At 44.9% G+C, this 1,612-nt stretch overlaps 1 protein-coding gene across 1 annotated transcript in view; it reads right to left on the reverse strand.

The window, feature by feature from the left end:
* LOC106304578 overlaps positions 1-753 on the reverse strand; it is a 4,179-nt gene extending 3,426 nt beyond the window's left edge. The window contains exon 1 of the mRNA XM_013740982.1: positions 520-753. Within this exon, the coding sequence (XP_013596436.1) occupies positions 520-684 (165 nt within the window). The 5' untranslated portion in view covers positions 685-753. The remainder of the gene's footprint in view (positions 1-519) is intronic.
* Positions 754-1,612: the final 859 nt, after the last annotated feature.

A 1,612-nucleotide genomic window follows, 5' to 3' on the forward strand; every position in this document is an offset into this window, starting at 1 on the left:
CATAGCGACAACCGCTGCGATCAATCGCGCGACATAGAAACGAACAACATAGCGACAACCGCTGCGATCAATCGCGCGACATAGAAACGAACAACATAGCGACAACCGCTGCGATCAATCGCGCGACATAGAAACGAACAACATAGCGACAACCGCTGCGATCAATCGCGCGACATAGAAACGAACAACATAGCGACAACCGCTGCGATCAATCGCGCGACATAGAAACGAACAACATAGCGACAACCGCTGCGATCAATCGCGCGACATAGAAACGAACAACATAGCGACAACCGCTGCGATCAATCGCGCGACATAGAAACGAACAACATAGCGACAACCGCTGCGATCAATCGCGCGACATAGAAACGAACAACATAGCGACAACCGCTGCGATCAATCGCGCGACCTTCAAACGAACAACTATCAGCGACATCATGTCGCAGTCGCTGGTCGCTGACTCTGGTCGCTGACGCTGGCGACCACGAAACGAACAGGGCCATAATCAATTAAATGTACCTGAGATCTCGTGGCTTCGGCATAGAGACAGAGAACAAAGCAGGAGAGACCAAAGATTATGGTCAAAACCACGACGAAAATACCAGTTTTGCTGCTGAGATCGGTAGTTTTAGGGCTTGGAACAAGATCTTGATGGGTCACGGCTCGTACTCTTGTTCTCGACATGCCTCTTGTCAATGTCTCATAAATGGACGTTTCATGTTTGAAAGTTAATTGTACTTTGCATTGTTTTAACATCTATATATGAGAGGCATTGAGAAAAGGAACAGCTGGGTATATGTGATAAATAAAGGGTTAAAAAGGGGAGGAGAATAGTAGAATCGCTTCAGCCAAAGGTTGCTTAAAGGCCAAAGATTCGAAGGTTCCTTTTCTGATTTTTTATTAAAATTCTGTAAATTGTTTTTGCAGTGTCCATTGGACGATGATGTGTAAAATATGTAATGTGACGAGAGTTCGTTAATGGTCCTAGTTGGATGATTCTTGTCATATAATACTCGTACATGATAGTGTTATAAATCAATTGGCGGATGTCCATAACCGGTCCGGTCAATAACTGGCCTATACACTTAGAGAGAGACGGCCCAACCCAAAAGAGAGAGAGGCGGCCGCGAGACTTGGAGAGGAGAAAGAGGCGGCTACAACTTGCCTATTTCCTAATTCGTTTATGTTTATAATTTATAATCTTTCCTATTATTGTATTTCTATTTATCTCTCTTGTAACCCCTATATAAAGGGAACACTTATTCATTAAATCCTTAAGTTTACAACACGTTATCAGCACGATAGCCTCTAACACCCTGAGCCTAAAACCAAATCGCTAAAACCCTAAAACCAAATAGCTAAAACCCTAAAACCCTAATGAAAAGGAATCTGCCTTGGAACTTCGAAGAGGCCGTTCTCCCAAACCGTGAGGACCCAAAAAACGATCAAGATATCAAATCGAAGCCCTAGCCGAGACGAATCAGTCAGTGCAAACCGTTTGTCGATCTGACCACTGACGCGCCCTCACGCACAGATACAGTGCGCGCCGATTTGCTTTGGAACCCTAATCTGAACCCGACGATACCGACAAACCCTAATCCGTTCGCGACTC

Source organism: Brassica oleracea, chromosome C7 (assembly GCF_000695525.1).
Source record: "Brassica oleracea var. oleracea cultivar TO1000 chromosome C7, BOL, whole genome shotgun sequence".
In the NCBI taxonomy this organism is placed as follows: Eukaryota; Viridiplantae; Streptophyta; class Magnoliopsida; order Brassicales; family Brassicaceae; genus Brassica; species Brassica oleracea.